A 21,079-nucleotide genomic window follows, 5' to 3' on the forward strand; every position below is an offset into this window, starting at 1 on the left:
CAAATATGCTAATGTAAGCATAAATACTTTCAGTAGCATGTGGGGTATCATTAGAATGTTTACTCTCATTTACTTATTCCATTAAGTATACTAAACATGGCTAGTAGTCTGAAAAATAGGTAATAGCTTATTTAAGCTAAAAGGCTAATGCTAATGAACTGCCTTGCAGTGCAAGGCAGTTCCCTAACCTGAGAGAAAAAGATAATGCAGAATGATATCATTGCACCGCCTGCGGTGGTGCACTATTCAGAGGGGCATATTGAGGCTTTTATTTTGAAATTTGCAGTAAGCTTCATATTAAATGCCCACACTAATCCAATGTGTAAGAGTGCTTTGGATAAACCAATCACATAAAGCCAAAAAGAGCAATTACCTGATGTAAAAATTTAAGGGCTTTTATTTTGAAATTTTCAGTAAGCTTCATTTCAAAGGGCCAAACTCATCCCATGTGTAACAGTGACTGAGTTAAATGAGTTATATACAGCCCATAGCAGCAAGTAGTTCTAAAGGCCAGCTCAGTCCTCCTCTGTTTTAACTGAGTCTTCCAACATACTTAGAACTACAGTGATGCGTATTTGTAGTCCAAAGCAGCTCTCCCTGCTCTTGGTTCCGTTGCTTTGGTAAATAATCCTCTCTGCCAGCTGTGAGTGAGACATCCAGGGGGAGACAATTCTCTGTTTGAGCCAACTAGTTTGACTAAAAAAAGCATTACAAACAACTCTTTCCCGTTCGGGAACCGTAATACATATTTGAAAACCGTTTGAAGCATATGAGACGGCTATTTGTCGTCTCATATAGTCCCGCCATTCATATCTCTACCTCACTCACAGTATTAACAGCAGTGATATAAAGAAGGTGTGTGCCAAGGTCTGAAATTTTTCAGAAATACATGGAAGTGAATCAGTGAGATCTGTCTGCTACCCTGGCGCATGACTTTGCTCTGAAGCATCTGGAGAGAAAACCGTAAGCGCTAGATAATTTTTGAAAACATTTGACCGGAGCAGGCATGCGTATCAATGTCATGACCGAGTTTCATACCAATCATGCAATATTTGTGAGCGTGAGCGAGTTAAAAAATGATTTGGGGTCGAATGTCACTCTGACTCTCACTCTAGTGGAACGACATTCACACTGTGATTTTTCCAAAACTCAAAAACTTTGGGTCGCTTAGAAAGAAGTTGTGGACAAACCATAATTCATATTGACGTGTTGTCTTCACTTTAAAAGAGATCACGGACGTATCTACAAAATGAAGTTTGAATGGCGTTTCTACATGAAGTTATGACGACACAGAAAATCCTCAAAAATAGGGTATTTTCAAGATTTAGTGGTTGCCTCGTCCCCTTGACGACGAGAGTTGCACCTGGTGAGCTCGTTAGTGATTTTGGGGTCGTTTTTTGCTTTTTATGTCGCTATGGTAACTCAGAATCCCACCAAAAGTAATAGCTCCCTTCCCGGGAGCCGCACGTTTTGATACCACTTTTGTGGGTGGGCTCGCAGCGGTTCGAGCCGCATTAACGGTGATGGAAGAAAAATAAATAAAGATATAAATAAAGAGACATTCTATTGGGTGTAGAACAATAGGTGCCTGCCATGCAATGCATGGAGGCAGTGACTGACTTGTTTCGCCGAAATGCTTCGCAAGTCAGTCACTGCTCTCCTTATGCATTGCTATGGGCAGGCCCCAATAATCTTTCTGAACATGGTAGAGATCTAGGAAAGTTTCAGTCTTTAAAAAAAAAAAAACTCCAACGAACATTTCTAATGTTATATCGACTTTAATTATAAAGCGCTTCAAAATAAACACAGCTAAACTTTGTGCTACAAAAGACTGTCTGTATCCCATAAAATACATTAAAAGAAAAAGCATACATACAGAACAATAAAAGACTAAACACAATAAAACCAACCAAAAACAATGCCAAGCTAAAAAAGACATTATTTGGGTATTGCATTAATTTACAATATATTCTTTTACATAAACAATTTCTGTGGAGGGGACGGATGGAGGGCAGTTAGCTGGTTCTGACGTCACTAGCGCGACCTGAGTGACGCGGCGTGGAGTGGGCCAGTATTACTGGTAGAACCAAACGAGCAGCTGCTCCTCGCCTTTCAGCGTTCGCACCACGTCGTCTCAGACCATTCATTCATTCACTCATTCTTCATCGACATCTTCGATGTAAGTACCCTTTAGTTGCGTGTCTGTATGTTTTGCATTTAAATGCTGTTCCTGTCATTTCAGTGTTATGGCAAGCCAATATGGTTGTCATTAATAAACCTGATGAGTTAAAAATATCCTGCAGAACACGTTCTGTGGCGCATCTTAAAACCGAACTGAGCAGGGGAAAAAAATAAAGCACGTGGAAACTGGAAAATGTTCATAGATGATATGTATTTCTTTCTGACATATTTTTTTCTCATTAGTAGGCAACCCTCCATGTCTTTTTATGAATCCACCTGTTGAGTTATCTTTCTTCTAAAACCTCTCCCTTTTGGATCTAGTTTAAGATTTAATATCACATATAAATATAAATTTGGTGTCATGTTTTGTTGCTATATTTAATGTCATCTAGTTAAGAAGTAGGGATTAAGGCAGAATTATTTTTTCTTTGATTGATTGTGCTGTCAAGTAATTACAAACTAATTACTTTTCCATTTCTAAAATATCAAAAAAGCTGTTCTAATTTCTTGTTTTCACACTAAAGTCGATTTATTTTTCTGGGATAATAAAGAAGTGACCATTTTTACCCGAGTGTCTGTTTAAGAAACTTTTTTGCTATCCAAATAAACCTGTCTGGTCACAGTTCAGACAAAATAGTTTCGTGGATGTTATGTGACTAATAGTCTACTCTTGTTACAGGTTAACGTTTTTTTCCGACAGCCGTAGTTCATTTCCTTCTGTTCCTTCTCCACTTTGCAGCTTTTGACCCTGAAATCCCTCATCATGTCTAAAGGTACTGTGGTTCTGGCCTACAGCGGTGGACTGGACACGTCCTGTATTCTGGTGTGGCTGAAGGAGCAGGGCTATGATGTCATCACATATTTGGTAAAGTTTTAGGACAGGTGTTATCAGAGCAAGTGGCTCCAGCTGTCAGCCAGCTGCTTTTGTATGTCAAGTACCTCCCAGGTTTTCCGGTCTGCTGCTTATGCAATTTGTCAAGGCACGTAGAAGTTGACTTTAGGCTCGTCTCCAAAAAGACAACAGCACTGATTATCTCCAATCACTGGATTTGTCTGTTATGCGAGGCTAAGTCTGGGTGGTTTCAGTTTGCCCCCGGGGTAACTAGGAACTGCGATGCATGCAGATTTTCTTGCTGAACTTCACTGATTTGTTCTGTGGTTTGCTAAGCCCAGAGGTCATGCTGATGGGAGGTGATCAGCAAGACAAGAAGTGCAGGATTAAAATGGGCATGTGTGTAATGCAGTGGTGCAAAAAGACTTACAAAGATCATCAGTTAGTGGTGAGAAATGGATTGAATCAAGTGCATGTTGAATAATATGTAGATTATTATTATTATTATTATTATTATTATTATTATTATTATTATTATTATTATTATTATTCATTTAGCAGTAATTTTTTTAAGTTAGTATTTTGCTGACATATTGCAAATCATGTTGAACGTCAGAACTCTCCCTGGCTCTTCCTGTTTGTTTGGGTATGATTCATTTTTACAAAATGGGGATCACTGACTGAATATACCCTGTGTTTTTATTATGGGAGACGTTATTCATATGTACAACACCAACTACAAATTAGGTTTGATCAGTCATTTGTGATGTAGATGTGTTTTCTGTTTTTTTTTATTTGTGCTTTCAGTCATATTTATAGTAACTCGTGTAATGAAAATATACAGTTTGAATTGTTTCCATTACATTAGTTCTGCTATTATTTTTTTCCTATTTATTTTTTCTGGGAATTTTTTGCTCAGAAGAAGACGTGCCCTTAATTTATGTTTATTTCTGGCTTCATCTGTCAAGAGGTTGCTTTATTTCCTCAGCAGATGTGCTGTGAATTACAAGAAGAATGAATGAGCACAATTAACTTATGCATGGACATGAGGGCTCGTGTGTTTATGCATTTAGTGCACATATCATGACTTCTTTCAATGTGTTTATCGTGCCTCTTTATTATGAATTTATTTTAAAAGTTGAATTATTTGGTTTAAAAAGGTGTTATATTAAATTCGGTTGTCTCATTCCAGGCTAATATTGGACAAGATGAAGATTTTGCAGCTGCGCGAAAGAAAGCAGAAAGCCTCGGCGCGAAGAAGGTGAGAGACACTGAAGTGAGACCCTTTGGTAGAATATGAGAGACATTTAGGTAGATTAAAACTAAGCAGCTGCAGCGTGTACTGTGTTTGAATGGGATCCCAATTGATATTTAGGTGTTACGGGAATATAAATAATTGTAATCAATGTTATTTTGTGTACATTTTTTCCAATTACAAAATAAAGCTATCTGATTTGTGCTTATGACCAGGTTTTCATTGAGGACCTGCGCAGGGACTTTGTGGAGGACTTCATCTGGCCGTCGGTTCAGGCCAACGCTGTGTACGAGGACCGCTACCTTCTGGGCACGGCCATAGCGAGGCCCTGCATCGCCCGTCGTCAGGTCGAGATCGCACGCAAAGAGGGGGCTCAGTTTGTGTCCCACGGGGCAACCGGCAAGGTAAAAGACCTTTCCTCAGAACAAGCTAGATAACTAGATCACGGCACCATTTAGGCCATATGTTTGCAAGGTTGAATATTAACCATTTAGAAAGTTACCGTTTTCTGTCATTAAGTCATCCATTGACTGGAATGCAGAGTTTTTTTACTCTATGAGTCAGCGTCTAAATGATTAAAATATGAATCCACATTTTTTTTTAGCATCCCTAAATTGGTTCTACAATCACAACTTCCCTAATTTTTTTCAATATTCTAAAAAGCCAACATCTTTAAATATCTTTGCAGATTAATTTGAGCTTGTTATGCAGGTTTGCCATCAAACAGTAATCTATCTCCATTTCCATGTTCGTCTCATTAGGACAAATGACTGATTATGTTTTAAACCGTTTGTGTGGTTCTGTTGCAGACATATTGTCAGGTGATATTTGTTCTGATCAACGTTTGGAAGTCATAAATATGCAGATTTGGATAAACAGTTATTACAGTGATGTTGCTGTTGCTTGACATGTTTTGGTAAAAAAAAAAAAATAATAAAAATTGCTCATTTTGAAAAAAATATTTCATCAGCCAATGTGACTCAAAGTTCTTTATTCTAATCTATTCAGTATAATTATCCATTTGACATTAAAACTTTTGCAAAGTTTTTCTTAATTTTTTTGTGAGCTCTTTTTTGACCAGTAGGTGGCGCCAAACACTGATTAACAAAGTTAAATTTTAAAACTTGCAACATTATAAAGCACTCCACAACCGGTACTGATTTGTGAATACTGGTTTGACTGATTAAGGTCTTAATTTCTAACATAGCTAACCTGTTTTAGAATGGCTTGATAATTGTGGATGGCACTGTACTTGTTATTTTTTTAAACAAAAATCTAAATTGTACCGGTTATTGTTGTCATAATGTATTGTGATTTCTTTGTTATTTCACGTTCTTTTACATCTTTCTGCGTAGTTTATGTTCAATAACATCAGTGGTTGTACAGAACTGGCCACTCAAAGAAGTGAAACAAACGTGTGAAATTGTGTGGATTTTGTGTTTGTCTTCAACTGTTTTCGTCTAATTTTATTGACCAAATATGAAGGTGATTTTTCTTTTTTTTTGAAGCATTTATCAAAATGCAGGACAGTTATATCAAACTGCTGACTAAGAGATAAACCGGTTTTCTACTTTTTAGGGAAATGACCAGATACGCTTTGAGCTTACGTGCTATGCGCTGTACCCAGAGGTCAAGGTTAGTTTGGTGCTTTTATTTTTTACATAGGACAAAAATGGCCTAACATGTAGAATAAAATCACAACAACTGTGTGTTTATTAGATCATTGCACCGTGGAGGATCCCTGAATTTTACAATCGCTTCAGGGGGAGAACAGACCTGATGGAGTACGCACAGGTAACTGTAGCTGTCTTTCTCTTTGCCAGTGTATAAATAAGGATTTCATATTTGTTACTGACGAGTCTGTCAACTAAAAGATGCTTTCGTTTGGTATTTTGAGATGAAATGCTCCTGTTTACAGAAGGTAAAAGGTTTAGTTTTAAAGTTTCCATCGCAGTAATTTTTACCTTATTACCAGGTCACTAATATACCTTTTAACATCATAAATGTGTTGTTTTATGAAATTAGAAACATTTAGAAGATCAGTTCATGCTGGATTTCTTCTCTCATAGATTTATAACTTCTACATATTCAGCTCTTTATATTACGTTCAATTGCTTTTCCACTTTCTGTCTCTTTTAACTGCAGCAGCTTTTTATCCCCCACCTATGATACACTATTTTTTTCCATCTGTATTCTAATTTCATTCATTCATTTAGCATTTTTAGCTCTAGATTTATACCTTGTTTTAATTTTCACCACAAAAACCTCCTCTGCCCATTTGCCCAGTTGGTTTAACGTGATCCTGGGCAGTTTCCTCCACTAGAGGGCGATCAAGATGTTTTTAGTAAACATTTATTTCCTCCTTGCGTGTGGCCCTTCAGTGAAATAATACAACCTTGAAAACATGTTTTTCTCTCTCTCCCTATTTTGTTACCAATATACTAAAACATATTGTCAGTGTTTTGCTGTTTTAGTTGTGGAGGACCAAAGGATTCAGAGGAAATACATACATGTTGGTTTCACAGCGTGCAAGGAAATCTGCTGCTTGAATTTGTTTTTCCTTTTCACACATATGTGTTTATCGTCTTTCTCAAGTTGTTTTCTGCTATATAACATATCAGCGATTTTGTTAAACCACAGAAACATGGCATCCCTGTGCCGGTCACCCCTCGGGCCCCCTGGAGCATGGATGCCAATCTCATGCATATCAGGTGAGGATGAGTAATGTAAAGTCCACTGCCATATGTTTTTTCCAGTTAAAATAAATATAACAAATTCTTAAATTGTATCTCTTTACAGCTATGAATCAGGCATTTTGGAGAATCCCAAGGTAAGTTGTTGTTGATGTCAATCAGAAAGACTTTTAACCCTTATTTCATCACTGTATTTCGATTTGATTACAGGGAAGTTGAATCATTTCTAAACCTTTTATGATAATTCTGGGATACCAATATATTCACAAGACCTTACTGAGTTGATTTAGCAGTATAGTATTTGCTGACAGCGCATGAAGTATATTTATGAGCTTAGTGTTTTACACCGCAATTCAAGCATCTTCTGAAACCAAAACTGATCATGGTTTGTGCTGATAAAACAAACTCACCTCTAAAACCAAGTCCCAAATTTGCAGTCTGTTAACTATTTTCAAAATGTTTATTGTTTTATTTCACCTTCATTAATTTATACATCCAGTCTTGGTTTTCTGCATATCTGCTACTTGAACCTGTAAGTAACAGGTCCTGGATGGAAATCCAGACATCCCTCTTGTCAAAGACACTCTCCAGTTTATGCTTTGGGTCTCCCAAGACATTCCCAGGACATAAGAGATAAAGTTTCCTTCCAGTGGAATATAATTGGAAACATTAAGGACTTCCAGAAAGCATCAAATTGAGATTCCAGAATCTTCTCAACTGACTTCTTTCAATACAAGGAAGCAGTAAATCAACCTTAATGGCCCCAGTCCATTTATCCATCTCTTGTTTACTTCTAAACAACACATCAACTTGCTTAAGCTACTTAACTTGAGTAAGATACTGATCTGCAACTCAGAGGGAGCACTCCACCTTTTTCCAGTTAAAAACCAGGACCTCAAACATTGAGGCGTTGACTCTCATCCTTGTGGCTTTACACTCTGCTGTGCTTCACTCTAGTGCAGGATTTCAAACTCCAGTCCTCGAGGGCCACTGTCCTGCAACTTTTAGATGTGCCTCTGCTGCACCACACCTGAATAGAATAATTAGGTCATTAGCAAGGTGCTGGAGAACTGATCTACACAAGGTAATTAAGCCATTTCATTCCAGTGTTTTGTACCTGTGGCACATCTAAAAACTGCAGGACAGCGGCCCTTGAGGACTGGAGTTTGAGATCCCTCCACTAGTGCTAAAGGTTAAGGTTTTAAGATGCCAATAGAATAACATCATCTGCAAAAAGCAAAGACGAGGTTCAAAAACCTGACATTCAGCTAAACGGAGTCCAACCTGCACTGAGAACAAGCTTGACTTTTGGTTTCTCTAAGATTGAGTTTAAAAGCATTCCCAGCACCTTGAACACCTGCAGCACCCCCAACAAAAGCCCCTTTGGGACATGGTCATAACCCTTCTCCATATTCACGCAGTAGACTGGACAGACGAACTCCCATGGCAGCAAGATTGGACGTCGGTTCTACAGGACAAAACCCACACTGCTCCTCCTGAATCTGTTGTCTTCTAATAAATCAGGGTCGCCTTTCCAACACTCTGGAGGACATTTTCGAAAATAGGCTGCTCAAGTTAATCATGAATGTCAACATAAAAATCATACCTGCACCTAACTGGACGTTATGGTGATCTTTTAGTCCATTTTCTCAAGTACAAACCTTGATAGAGGGACGATATTGAATGTTTTTTAGGAGTTGAATACACCAAACATTGTTTTACAGAACAGTAAAACTTCTCCACCATCTGATGACCCAAGCTTGGCTGACTCGATCACAGAACCATGAGAGAGACATGAGTCTGATCTCTGCCAGAGGTGAGAGGTCAGTCCAATGTGCACTGTTTTCCCCCTGACTGACCTCCGAAGCTCCCATCCTATGGTCGATATGTCTGCGTCTGTGTCTCTCCTCACCCCGGGTTCTCGCCGGGCCCTGGGAAGAACCTGGGACACACAGACACTGACTTGTCGTCAGCAACGCTTCGACTAATTCCCGATTTCATGGGAGCCTGGGAGGGGGAGAGGGAAGGGTTAGGGCGTTGCGCCCAGCTGGGGCCTCCTGAGTTCCAGCCCCAGCTCCTCGGGACCTCATTGTCTGGACGGCCGCGCTGCCGCAGGCTGCGACGTGGGAGGGGAGCCACTTCATCTTGACACCGTGACACCAAAATGTCACCAGTAACAGTTAAGTACAAAGACAGTTTGCCAGACAGATGAGTCCCCAATGCACAGGGTGTTGTAGCGAGGAGAGGGATCCCGCTTTGCTGGAGAGAAGACTCAGGGGCAGGGCCACTGTAACTCACAGACCTCTATCTCCCTCGCTGCCCCTTTCCCACCCCTTCACTTCTTTTTTAGTGCCCTGTCCTTTAGCCGTCCTGTGGAGAAATGTTTTGAAATGAATGAGGCGGGCCGGCTCAATAGCATAGCGATGTATGATGACAGTGCTCTGTAACTGATTTTATTCAAGGGCTTTGCTTTGGACCATTTACTCCAATACTGAATCGATTAATAGCATTATATACAATGAAATATTTATGGTGCAGAGGTCTGAAGTGGTAAAAGGATTTGAATACATTACCGGAGCTTTGAAACATGTTTAATATTTCTGCAAATTAATGTAGCCACAACCTTTGGCCCTCTACTTATATTCTACATCTATGTTTATGTTTATTAAGTGAAGCGGTTTCTAAATTACAAGTATAGCTGAAACCAGATGTAAAAACACACAATACTTTATCTTATTATCTGATATTAAACTGTCTAGACTGTCCCCTTTTTTGGTTCAGGCGCAATTGCAAACAATATTTCTAAGTAGATAAATAATGAGTGAGTGATTTTTTTTTTTTCATTTACAATAATTTTATCAAGCTCACAGTACTTTAAACTATTTGGGAATATCCAGATGATGCTGTTGCAGCTTTGTAAGCTTCTGTTAAGTTAATTAATTCACAATATTTCTGCTATTTGGGGGGATTTACTGTTTTAAAGCCACACTTCAAGCAGTAGCTGAAATGCCACTCAACTTGTAAGAAGCCATAACTATTAAAGCTTAGCAAAAAGCATATTACAGTTTGCAAATGCACTCAAAGCAGAGAGCTTAATTTTAATAGCCTTCATTGCCTGTCATGTGGTCTGATGAAACTCAAATTGAAGTCTTTGTCCATAATGAGAATGGCATGAGAAAATAACATATGTAATTACTTAAGCAACATCTTAAGGCACTGGATTGTATAATGGAGAATAATCCTAAGTATATCACCAGATTAGCTACAAAGTAGCCTGAGGTTTAAAAAGTCAGTCTTTGATAAATTTATTATCTTGTTTCAACTGTAAATAAAAGTCCAAACTCTTACACAAATTAAGTAGATTATTAAAATCTAATGCGCAAAAATCACAACAAATACCAACCATGCAATATCAGCACAAACACTTAAACTAGTTGTCAAGCACGGTGGTGGAGTCGTGATGATTTGGACTGGGTTTGCTGCCACACAGAACCATTTCAACTCATTAAATAGACCATAAATTCCTCTATAAACCAAAGTATTCTTGAGGTTAATTGACACAGTTTGTTTCAACACTGAAACTCGACCAAAACCGTGTCATGAATTATGACAGTGATTCAATTATTCCATTACTGACCAAATTGTTTTCATTGTATATTGTTTTTCAAGAGTGGGTGGTGGAGTTTTGTCTATTCTTATTTTTTTTATTGCACTTTACTGTACATTTAATCTTACATTGGAGTTTTGCGCACTACCTTCGTCCTTAAATTCCAGGTGTTTTTACCTGGAATATAAGATTTATTTCAATTTACCCAAAATGAACAAATGAAACAGCAACACATTTGAATTCCTAAACTAACATGTCAGAGTGTGATCAATCTAAGAAGTCATCTAAGAGAGGTCGGCTTGTTCTCAGTATCTCCACTGTGTATCAGCCTCTGTCCCTCCTTCAATTACAACCCCAAAGGCTAAGGCCAGACCCGGACCATTCAAATGTCCCCCTCTGCCCCCACCTGTAACACAATGGTCCCTCTTTGCTCAGTGCTGTCACATTAGGAAATGTCCAAATGGTCGCTCATATGTTTTCCTGCAGATAGGAGCCAGAAGAGTTCAGGTTACTTTGTTATTAACAACGTATCCTTCCTGATAACCCCAAACCTTGTTCTTTTCTGACACAGTGACCTTAAGGCCTTTATTTACTCAGCATTAACCTCTGTGAAGCAATGCAGCTTTGACAGGTTGTTATTGTGTTATTTCATACATTTGCTGTGCACCTGATAACTGCACTAGATGAGTATTTCTTATTAAATGCAGTAAATCATTTGAGGTTGTGGTTTGCTTAGAAGATTCACCAATTAGATGCAAAAGCATTCATAATCTCATATATTCACATTTTGTCATGTTACAATTGACAACTCTAATGGATTTTACAGAGCTTTAATGTGACGGACTAACATAAAGTAGTGCAGATATTGTTTATGAAGTGGAAGGAAATGATACATTGCTTTCTGGATGATTTAGATTTTTTTAAGTAGCATTTCTTTCTTGTAATGTTACAGCTTGCAAATAAAAACTGGCAAAGATTCCAGTTTTTTTAATCTTTGGAAGCTTCTTCCCGTTTCTTCCAGCTTCTACCAGTTTGAAGCTGGTAGAAACGTACCTAAAAAGAGTTGGATCTGTAATTGCAGCAAATATAAAGTGAGGACTGAATAGAAATTTACTTGAAGCTTTTCTGGATTTTTTTATTTGTAAAAAAAAAAAAAAAAATGCTTGAAAAATATGTAATTTTTCTTCCATTTTAATTGCACTGGTATGATGATCTATCACCTTAACCATAATAATAAGAATTTTTTTAGGAGTACCAGCATTAGATGAGAGTAAAGTATGGCTGAATACAAATGCAGGGCGCAGTTTTTATGTTTTTACTTGTGAATAATTTTGAAAACTACTTTTCTGCTTCCTTACGCTTCAAAGTTAGGGTTAGAGTTAGGGTATTTTTTGTTGGCCTATGATGTCAAATCCTCCCAAAAATACATTGACCATCTGGATGAAAAGAAAACGTCTTGTAAGGTAACCTAAATTACAGATTTAAGAAGCTGTTACTTTATTTATAGGTATTTTAAAAGCTATATTTTCAATTCTTATTATGGATTTTTCAAACATTTAACCCATATCAAAGCAAAAATCAAGAATAAGAAATGTCCATTCATTTCTTATGCAATAACTTCCATTTACCATGATGGCAAATGCTTGGTATTCGCTCATCATTTCCCTCCACACATGAGCACCCAGAGTCCATCCTCAGGATGCCTGACACTCATCCTGTGTCATTAGAACGTAACCTCAGTCTTAATTACAACCTCTGTCACCGGTGAGCTTCCCCGATTTCTCTGGGCTCTTTGATCCGGGAGGTGATGAGCCGCTGCTCGTGTTGACTCGGAGCCAAGGGAGCGAAACGCAGAGCCTCATCTCACTGAGAGGAAATGAAAACTTGTTTGCTGCTGGTTGTGCGGCCTTCTGGTAAGATGGATGGTCAGTGCAGAGCCTGTGGGGGTAGGAAATGAGCTTGTAGGTGTGTGTGTGTCTACATGTGAATGTGTGCTTTGAAGCAAAGAGGTCAGAGCTTGCCGTGCGCCCTCGCTGCCCTCGGGCCTGATGGGCTTGACCTGTGATGAGATCTCTGCGTCCAACTCGGCTTCCACTGCTGTCTTCATTAAAACTAATGGACACATCGTAGGTGTTAGAGAATAGAAATCCTGCCTCCTGCAGATTACATGCATATTGTTTTATTCTTGGTTCAGATTGCTGTGTTTGCATTTTGATAAGGCGCACCGACTTGAGACATGGTGATTTAAGCATCACTTCCAATCCGGTGCACCGAAGATGCCCCTCTTCCCTGCTTTCCACTCCTACTACCTCTGCCTCCTTCGGGGCCCTTTTGGCTTTGATTGAAACCCAATGAGGCAACTAATAAGTGGAAAAATAGAAATTTACTTGCTTTAAGTTCATGCGTCAGCCTTCTTCTTTTTTTCTTTTCTTTTTTTTTTATCCTCTTGCTGTATGGGGGCACGTTTAGCACAACAATATCGCCGAGGCAAAGGCAGCCAAAGGAGCTGCTCAGCGCTACATGATGGTGCGCTTCACGCCCCATTTCCCACCAATACCCCTGGCCCCCCGCCTTCTCCATCTTTACCTTTGCCTCTCTTTCAGGGCCACGGCTTTGGGACAGGTCCACCTGCAGGGGGTTTGAATTGAAATGCATTGATGTCCTGCTCACTGGAAACAACCCTATTGGCTTACGTTCCTTTCTTTGCTTTGCTTTGCTTTCAGGAAGTTTAAACTCTTGCTGTCAGAGCACGGATGAGTTTTCACACATTGTAGTGTGTGTACATTAAAAAAAGAATAATCTTAGCAGTTTTTTTGTAGGCTTTCTTAGGCTTCATTTGATTTATGTACGTACATCAGAAATTTGACTAAAATGTTGACTTAAAAAAAACAACCTTCTGATTTAAGCTGAAAAAATTAGCTTTTCTTCTCTTTATTTATTTATTTATTTATTTATTTATTTTTGCTCAAGTATATTGTTTCAACCAATAGCTCTTTGTATCTGAAGGTTGAAAAAGCTCCCCAAAAGTATTTATTCCGCCCTCCCTTAAAGAGGAAGCATCAAAAGGCTTTTTAGAGTAGTAATTTCGCCCCTCTCCTGCAAACTCTCATTTGGCATCTTTCAGGGCACTGAAGCAGAAAATAAAGGAGAGGGAGACGCTCGCCTTCTCTCTCAATTTTTGTGTTTAGTTAAAAGGAAGGAAAGTGATTGCGCTGCTCGTTTTCCCCTGGCTGACAGGCGCCGAGCGGATGCCGATTAGTTATTGCATGATCATTTCGAGTCTGGTAAAGCTTTCCATTTAAATGCACCCAGCAGTTATTTTGCATAGTTTCTCTCCCCCCACCCCCTGCAATTTGCCTCAGCTCAGGAGACATTGACCATCGTCTTGTCCTAACACGGTGTAATTGTCGCAGGAGCACATCAGCCGGGTGGAATCGTCACACCACCGTGCTCCTTTAGGTCCAAACCGCGACTCACTGAAATCACTTAGCAGCCAACTGGAAAAAAAGGAAAAAATAAAATAAAACGACAAATATCTGTCAACCACAATCGCCTTCAGTGGGATTTGGGTTTCAGATGTTTGTTGTCGTGTGATGCCAATTTAGGAAGAATCTCCTGAAAATAAATCAGAGGAGAAATGTCACTCAGAAAATCAGAGCTGGAAACCTGGAAGAAGCGTCGACAGCTATCCCACTCTTCGTTTCACTTTTCCTTTCCTTCCCCCTGCAGAGAACGGCTTCCCGGAGAAAATGAAACCAAACAGAGGATAAAAATTGCACTTTTGTCTTCCCTCTGCTCTTGATGTTGTTTTCAGAATGGAAACCTTTTTCACGCATTGTTATCTCAGTTACTTTACCTCCTGTCTGTTTTCTCCTCCTACTGCAGTCACTGTGCTGCTGTCCTGACAAGAATCTCTGTGTTATTAATCAGAGGGAATGAAGATCATAAAAGTTGTGGTTCTGGTTGTTTTTCAGAGCCATGCTCCCTTTGACCTCTACCTGATGACCAAAAACCCAGAGGATTCTCCAAATGTCCCAGATGTTCTGGAGATAGAGTTTAAAAATGGTTTGTATATTTATCAGTGTCCCACCCGCTGACTTCCCCGAAAATCAGCTTCTTCTTTTTTTTGACATGTCAATTTAAAAAAAAACCCACCCATGTAGAATTGGAAACATCTAGCATCTGAAATGTTAACCATTTCTAAATAAAGACATTATTTATTTTCACCAATCAGTCAATGAAATTGTATTCACAGAGCACTTTTAAAATACTCAAATGTTTTACCAAACGGTTGGTAAAAACAATTCTACACTAAGAAATGTTAAAATGAATAGATGAAGATACAATTAATTAACCAACAAATAGATTAAAAATGATCATATAAACTGTAAAAACACCAAAACATATTTTTCAAGCATAAAAGCCATAAATAATTCAGCAAATACTTGAAATTCTAAAGCCGTGCAAAAAATAAATGAGGATGAAAAATAAATTACCTCTCATTTGTGATTAAATATAAATAGAGTGTAATTATAAATCTGAATTGAAATAAAACAATATTTGAAAAAATAGCAGTTGAAATGGTAAGTTACAAAAATGTAACTTACTTAAAATAGCGTCATTCCAAGGATTGAAATTTTATTTTAATTTTAATACAAGAACCTTAGAAAAACTGAATGATCTGGTGGGTTTGTGAGGTATAAGCAAATCAAATAAATCAGATAGACCCGATTTCTGTCAGATCTGTATGTGACAACATGACACAGGACAGAATATGTCAGATATCAACAGATCAGGTCCTGTCTGTAGAAGATCAAGAACAGAGAAACAAAGTGAGGAAGGAAACGCTTCATCTTAGCATTCTCTGATGTTAAAATGGAGATGGCCGTAACTGTCACTTTAAAGTTGAACCCCTGCATTTTATTTCCACTTGGGGCCACCCAGACTTATCCTTAACCCCTTACACCATCACTTGGCCTAAAAAAGCTCTGTTTGGCCCCGGGGCCTCTCCCGCAAGCCGGAAGCATTAACTCCAGTTTATACTCTGAGCCCAGAGGGCCCAGAGAAACGATCATTAGAGACGCCGGCCGCAGGGCTCCGGCTTGAACACAAGAAAGTGTCACATGTTTGTGCAGAGTGAAAATGGCAAGACACATCCAGGCCTGAGGGCGGGTGACACAGATGTTCCTTCATCCTCTGTCACCAGGGGTGGCTGAAGTGCAAGAACATCAATCGGCTCTTCAGATCCCTTGAGGCTTGATGGACAGCTTTACAAGCCGTAATCCAAATTTTATGGAAGTTCAAAAGTTTGCCAGAGAGTTATGGTGGGAAAATGTGCTAATCACTGAAGCTAAGGAAATGTCAGGCTGCTGTGTCGATGTGGACCAGTGCAAGAGTCTCCCTTTACCAGCTTCCCGCAGAAAAAAGTTAACAACGGGCCGGCCTGTGACCGTTCAGCTGGAGGTGAGGTGTGCTTTTGTAAAACGGTGATGCACCAGTAAAGCCTTGACTGGTTTTGCGGGCTGCTAGTGGCCCTGCTCTCCATTTTCACACATATTCTCCGGCCCTTTTATTGAGCGCGCTATGACAAAAGCTGTTTTAGTTGTCCACACAAAGGCCCGAGCCCACTCCTCCCTCTGAGCACAAGATCAGCAAAAGAATGTTTCGTTTCATTCCCCCCCTCCCACCTTTTCATCGCTGCCTTTCTCACCAAAGTTTTCTCACTGATTAAAAAAGAATATATAACAACAGGAACCTATTGCTCCCCCCGTCAAACGCTCTATTCCCCATTTCTTTCCCCCCCTTTTTTTTCTAAGGAGAAAAATTAAATTCATGCCTCCCTCCTGTCATGCCGAAGTAGTGTGGACGAAAAAGAGACAGAGAGGAAAAATGTAAAGCACTAATTTTTCCTACAACTGTGTCTTCGCTCCCATTGTCTGCACTGTTAAGGGTGCAAAAACTGAAAATAAAGCAGCTAAACGGAACGATGGACGGGCCAACCTGAGTAGAGCGAGGAAAATGAGAGCGGAGGGATGAAAGGCCGGCCCCCAAACTCCCACGTTCAGCTAATTTATTGGGGATGTTTATCAGATTGGTGGATATTTGAAGGAGTAAAGCGCGAGATTTGGATAAAACATCAAGAAAGCACTGGTCAAACATAAGTTCCTCACCTGTAGGCCTAAAAGTGAGACCATCCATTCTTTATCCTGTCAGCAACATCTAAAACTTTGAGTCCAGGAAAGCATGGTTGGAAATAATAATAATGATAAAAAAAACATTAATCTAGGCATGGGGAGTAGATTTCTGCTTTGTTTAGACTTTAAACTCTTTTCACGCGTCTGTTTGTTTCCCCACCTCCACCTTTGGCCCCTGCTGCTCATTGAGGACCATGAATAAGTAGGCCGGTGACAGTGATTGATGTGCACTTGGTTTAAGTGGCTTTGTAGAGGAAGTGTGTGTGGAGTAAACTTCAGTATTTTGTTTTTGTTTGTATGGAAGAATTTGCTCTATGTGTGAGATGCTGTTTAAAGGAAGAAGGATGATGGATCTGCAGATGGTTGTGTCTTCTGCACATGCTGTGGAAAAAGAGACAAAATCTCAGCACTAAACAGAGGATGGGCAACAAAGCTGTGTAATTGAATTAGGTAGAGGCTGGCCCACAATTTCACAGCTTTCAAATGAGGAGAGCTTTTGAATTTATTAGCCTTTCTCACCGTTGCATATGTAAAGGCTTTGAGTTTTAGATGGTATTCACTGATCTCTCTGAGACAAAGAAAAAAAAAATCTTATCTTCAGGATAATCTATCCACTGTTTGTTATTTTGGTCTGATTAAATAAATATATTAGCTTTAATTTCATTCCCAATTTTTTTTTATTTGCTCAATGTATCTTTTTGTTTCTACCAATAATTCTTAAGCAAATCTTGGTGCAAATTTGTCATATTTTATGTTTTGGAAAGCAAGTAAGATTTCAAGAATGTGCATTTTATGGAGAAATTTTTGATTCTGCAACTTTTTGATAAAGATATAAATTAGATTCAAACCTAAATATGCTATAGTTTTTGCTTTAAATGATCCACTTATGTCAACTATCTGCCGGTGAAACTTGTTTCTCTAGGAGTTCCTGTCAGGGTGATGCATGTGAAGGAAGGGAAATCCAAAGAAACGGCGCTGGATATTTTCTCATACCTCAATGAAATAGGGTAAGTGCTTTTGTGTATTAAAAGTTAAAAAAATCTGGATTTCTTAACTATTATTTTTTTTGTTGCTGGCCTTAATTCTATGGCTACATAACATGTGGTGAGTCACTGGACCAAACTCTAATTTTAAATTATGAAATATGAATCTGTAATTTTAAACCACTTGGTTGTAGTCCTATAAAATATCCAGAATTATGCATTTTTATTTATGCACATTATTGCTTTCAGCACATCTGACTAGGAATTGATTTTAAGAACATTTAGGCACAACAAAAATACCTGTTACAACTTTAATATTTAAAGAGAATTTTTAAGCACTGTGTAGGTCATGAACATTAAGTTTCAGATATTGCATTTAAGAAACTTAAAATGTAGAAACACTTAAAACATGCCTTTATTTCAACATATGCATCCATTTGAATTTGGTTTAGACACTGACATGCTAGAAATTAAGGTAGTTCATCTGACAGATTTTTTTTTACCAACAAGTTACAAGAAGTAATCAGTGAGAAATGCAGTTTATTTCTCCATTAGGTTCACTAAATTGAATCCAGAAGGTGGGTATAATTGTGTCCTGCTCTTTTTCCTCAGAGGAAAACACGGAGTGGGTCGCATTGACATCGTAGAGAATCGTTTTATCGGCATGAAGTCTCGAGGTAAAACTTTAAAATCTGGATTTGTTTAATCGTTTTTTTATTCCATTCTTACTGTATCAGCTAATTTTACATATTCTGGCGCAGTCATGGCAAAAGAAATTACATCCTGTATCATTTTTTGGAAATTAACATGTAAACAATTTGTTTTTTAACAGGTTTTGTAAGCAAATACCATCTAAGGTCTAATATCAAGTTCTTAAAAACACACAAAAGATTCAGCTATGCTATTCCTTATTAAACAAAACAGAAGGCAATCTGGGAATGTTTGTAAAAAGAGCAAGATAACCCCAAACACCTAGATGAATAAGATAAGATAAATGTAACAGATTGTACTTTCATTTCATTGCACTCATGTAGGACGTTGTACAAAAATCTTTTGCCTCATTAATCTTTTGAGTGCAGTGCCATCCTTTTATACACTAACCATTTGTGGGGAAATAAACAACTATTAATTCAAGTGCATGAAGTAATTTTTAATGTCATCCCTAACAAAAATAAAATACATGCAACTCAAGGATTTTTTATTTGTTTATAAATTTTAACTTGTACTAAAAACAATGGAAGAATGTGTGCAAAAGCACCTCAAGACCACTGTACAATGGCGAATCTGTGATGCTGAGTCTGGTTTTCTTTTAAAAGTCCTTGGAAACATTAAACTTCCAGGACATTTTCAATAAAATATCAATTTACTGTATTTTTTATCTTGTTGTCGTATGTTGTTTTTAACTTTTTTTGTACAAGCACTTTGAGTTGCTTCTGGCTGAAAGGTGCTTTGTAAATAAAGTTGCTTTGCCTTGTTGGGACTTGAACCAGAATAATCTGAAATAACTGACCAGACATTAAGTCGGGGTTCTGTTATGAACCTCTTAGTCTTCAGATGTAAATAATATAGAAAGCCTAAGTGCTCTCCTGCACTAAAGAAAGAGATAAATTTTAACAGTAGACACCCTGCATTTTTTACCTCTAAGTTTGGCCACTGGTGATTTTCCTGTTTTATTAACAGTAACAGTGGGGTGGACTAATAAGTTTGGCACTGGTGATTTTCATATATATTTTTTCTCTTTTCAATGTGGCTTCTTACCTGTTTTTACCTTAGGTGCCAGTAAGTGTTCAGGATGCCAAGTATTTTTTTTTTCTCAGTATTACTTTTCTACATCTAGGGCTTTCATGCACTTTGCAGTTATTTTACATGAGTGCTTTAAACGTCTCGCTCTGCTGCCTCCATAAAATCGGGCTGAATGACAAACTCCTCAGGAGACATCTTTTCCTCTCGTTCACCAGGAATTAAGATGTCGTAGTGATTTCCAGTCATCTGTACGCTAGAAAAAGTGCATACAGTACGCTGAGAAGAGGATGTTGTTGTCAATGCTCCACTGGATACACGTAAATACACAGTTGATTGCCTATTTGCCCACAATGTTCATCTGCGGTATTAACCATCAACTCTTAAAGCTCCTTTGTTAGGTCTCTACATGTTGTTACCGCAGCCGATAAACAAGGCCAGTGTGCAGTCCCGACTTTGCAAACATGCGCCCACGAGGACACACACGGACTCCTCTTTCCTCCCCACCTCGCAATGTGCTGTGATTGGCAAATTGACTGGCCGGCAGAGTGTGACCGCGGCACAACGTGGCAGGTAGAAATTGGAAAATGGGAAACCCACTTTTCTCCCCGTCGGCTGAACAAAAGATCAAAGCTGTTTCCTCTTTGCGAGCAACAGGAAGAGGTGGAGCACAAGGTGCCCAAGTGGTTGAATAACTACCATTGAGCGCATAGGTTGGCCTCTTCTGGAGTGGCAGTTGTGTGCACACAATAGACGATGGGAGGGATTGAACGGGGGACATGTCATACTTATTTGTGTTTAGGTCATATTTATTTGTGCAGGGTCAGAGAGGCAGATGGGACTCAAATGGTCTGTCAAGAATCTTGTCACCGTGCTACAAAACATTCGACAACCTGTGTGCCCAACTAGCTGTCACGGTGTTGTCAAACCTCTGACTTGTGCTCTGATGAGGGAGTCGGAAGCAGACAGAGGCGACTTCTTCAGAACTCCACAAAGACTGCAGCTGAACACATCGACACAGAAAACTGTTCTTGCTTGGAATATTTGATCATTTTATTTACAGTTTGGTTTAATAAAGTATTAAGAAACCTGGAAATTTTCCACCATTTGTCATACTGCAGCCAGAAAACCTCATGCATTTGCTTGCTTGTTATGTGATACAGCAACGCAAAGTTGTTATTGGGAATTTAGAGAAAAAAGAGGGATTCTGAGTTGCATACAAATACAGATCTGAAGCATTTGCATTCAGTCAGTACTTTGTAGAACCACCTTTGACTATAACAGCATCTACAAGGCTTTTGTGTGTCTCTACCATGATTTGCATGCAGAGACACTTTTTTCCAGTTGTTTTTTCCAGATTTTCTGGAGCTGAGCCAGACTGAGAACCGCTTCTCAGTCTGATTTAGGTCTGTTCTTATGGACAGAGTTTTCAAGTAATCAGAAAACAGCTCTCCAAAGTAAGCTGTGAATCTGACTGGTTAATGTTTTTCTTGTCTGGCCTATCATTTTTGTTGGATGGCCATCTTTTGGTACTTTGTACTTTTATATTTCGGTTAATAGATTCAACATCATATTTGATGTTAAATGTTCAGCT

At 38.8% G+C, this 21,079-nt stretch overlaps 1 protein-coding gene across 1 annotated transcript in view; it reads left to right on the plus strand.

Moving 5' to 3' along the window:
• The first annotated feature begins 2,049 nt into the window (after positions 1 to 2,049).
• ass1 (argininosuccinate synthase 1) overlaps positions 2,050 to 21,079 on the plus strand; it is a 28,759-nt gene continuing 9,729 nt past the window's right edge. The window contains exons 1-11 of the mRNA XM_044096193.1: positions 2,050 to 2,179; positions 2,921 to 3,046; positions 4,206 to 4,274; positions 4,484 to 4,672; positions 5,847 to 5,903; positions 5,988 to 6,062; positions 6,909 to 6,979; positions 7,068 to 7,098; positions 14,543 to 14,633; positions 17,685 to 17,769; positions 18,358 to 18,422. Coding sequence (XP_043952128.1) covers positions 2,945 to 3,046; positions 4,206 to 4,274; positions 4,484 to 4,672; positions 5,847 to 5,903; positions 5,988 to 6,062; positions 6,909 to 6,979; positions 7,068 to 7,098; positions 14,543 to 14,633; positions 17,685 to 17,769; positions 18,358 to 18,422 — 835 coding nt within the window. The 5' untranslated portion in view covers positions 2,050 to 2,179; positions 2,921 to 2,944. The remainder of the gene's footprint in view (positions 2,180 to 2,920; positions 3,047 to 4,205; positions 4,275 to 4,483; positions 4,673 to 5,846; positions 5,904 to 5,987; positions 6,063 to 6,908; positions 6,980 to 7,067; positions 7,099 to 14,542; positions 14,634 to 17,684; positions 17,770 to 18,357; positions 18,423 to 21,079) is intronic.

This window comes from Gambusia affinis, linkage group LG17, assembly GCF_019740435.1.
Source record: "Gambusia affinis linkage group LG17, SWU_Gaff_1.0, whole genome shotgun sequence".
In the NCBI taxonomy this organism is placed as follows: domain Eukaryota; kingdom Metazoa; phylum Chordata; class Actinopteri; order Cyprinodontiformes; family Poeciliidae; genus Gambusia; species Gambusia affinis.